This window comes from Mesitornis unicolor, unplaced genomic scaffold, assembly GCF_000695765.1.
Source record: "Mesitornis unicolor isolate BGI_N332 unplaced genomic scaffold, ASM69576v1 scaffold40121, whole genome shotgun sequence".
Lineage (NCBI taxonomy): Eukaryota > Metazoa > Chordata > Aves > Mesitornithiformes > Mesitornithidae > Mesitornis > Mesitornis unicolor.
The window spans coordinates 5,907-7,578 of NW_010166481.1; the positions used below are offsets into that span (position 1 = coordinate 5,907).

Here is a 1,672-nt window from a genome sequence, read left to right on the forward strand (position 1 = left end):
GGCGGGGGAGGCGGCAGCCCGCCAATGGCCCTGGGGATGCTGGCGGGGAGGAAGAGGAGGAGGAGGAGGAGTACCAGCTGCTAACCGTCACCCTCTCCAAGCTGAAGCACTCGCTGGGTGGGTGGCAAATGGGTGAGACCCCAATGGTGGGGTGGGGGTGAGGTGGGGACCCCCATCCTGGCACTAGCATCACTGGGATGGGTGGGACGTCTTGGCAAGGGACACCCCATTTGGGGTGGACAGGGGAAAAAGTCTTGAGAACTTATCCAAAATTAGATGGGGAGAAGAGGAGCTGACCCTGCCCCAGCTACTCATCTGGGTAGGACCCACCAAAACAGGGCAGGACAGAGGCACAGCTGCCCAGGGGATGGGGTGCCAGGCCCAGGAATGAGTGGGCGTCCCAGCCTACCTGGGTGCACGGGTCTGACAGCTCCCTCACAGGGATCAGCATCTCCGGCGGCATCGAGTCAAGGGCGCAGCCAGTGGTGAAGATCGAGAAGATCTTCCCTGGGGGAGCTGCCTTCCTCAGCGGTGTCCTCAAGGTACAGGGGGACCTTGGGGAGACCTACTGCACCCTAGAGGGTGGGCTTGCATCCAGACATCTCCATCCCATGGTTCTGCTGGGTCCTGGCAGCACCTTGGAACCCCAAAAGCAGCTGCACTTCACCCCACTGTTTCTCTTGCGGGACCCAGGCTGGGCAGGAGCTGGTGTCGGTGGACGGGGAGAGCCTGCAGAACGTCACCCACCAGCGGGCTGTGGACATCATCCGCCAGGCCTACCGCAACAAAGCTAAGGAGCCCATGGAGCTGGTGGTGCGGGTGCCTGGAGCCCCCCCCGAGTGATGTTGCACCCCTACTTCAAGGAGGCATCCCATGCTTTGTATGAGGTGGATGGCTCATTCCTGCACTGAGCTGTGGCCAGTCTCAGCACAGCCGGACAGCGCAAGGGCCAGCGCCACCTGCAGCACGACCCAAGGAGGTGGCAATGCTGGCGATGCAGGAGTGGGGCAGGCGGCCCCCAACCCTGCTCTGGCCACGCAGACTCAGCTCTGAAAAAAACCCATAGCCACGGGCTTGTTTTTAATCGGTGTTTCTGGGTGATACACAGGCAAGCCAGGCTCTGGGAATGGGACACAACCGAAATAAAGTACAAAAATCCCCCTCTGGAGCGGGGGGAGCGACCAAGCCAGAGCTGGGCACGGCCAGGCTTTTCCTTTGGTTTGACCCCTCTGGGGCCGCAGCTGGGCCCCCCATCTCTGCCTACCCCAGGGGGTGTCCCCAGTGTGTCCCCACCTGGCACCCCCAGCACCGTGCCCCTCTCCCCTGGCAGAATGGGCATCACAGGGGCATTGGCGAGGCTGGTTTTTTTTGGGGGGAAGAGAGGGATGCCAGGGGCAAGGGCATGGGAAGGCACTGAGGGCAAGCTGCCCTGTGGCAGGGGTGAAGGAGGCTGGGTGTGAACTAGGAGAGCTTGATATGTTTTGGTAGGTCCTATAAAAATAGAGTTATTTCAAATGGCACAGAATCAAGTCCCCTGACAAACACACGGTGGGGCAGGAGGGAGGCTGGCATGGGCATGGGCAGAGCACACGTAGTCCCCTCTGGAAGTGGCTGGGTGACAGTGCCAGGGAGGGACAAGAGGGAGGAGACAAAGCAGCCCTCCCCCTGCCCA

At 61.4% G+C, this 1,672-nt stretch overlaps 1 protein-coding gene across 1 annotated transcript in view; it reads left to right on the forward strand.

Annotated features, from left to right (window-relative positions):
* The window catches only part of PDZD7 (PDZ domain containing 7), a 6,714-nt gene extending 5,871 nt beyond the window's left edge, over window positions 1-843 (forward strand). Inside the window, exons 15-17 of the mRNA XM_010194974.1 lie at window positions 11-117; window positions 442-542; window positions 694-843. Coding sequence (XP_010193276.1) covers window positions 11-117; window positions 442-542; window positions 694-843 — 358 coding nt within the window. The remainder of the gene's footprint in view (window positions 1-10; window positions 118-441; window positions 543-693) is intronic.
* Window positions 844-1,672: the final 829 nt, after the last annotated feature.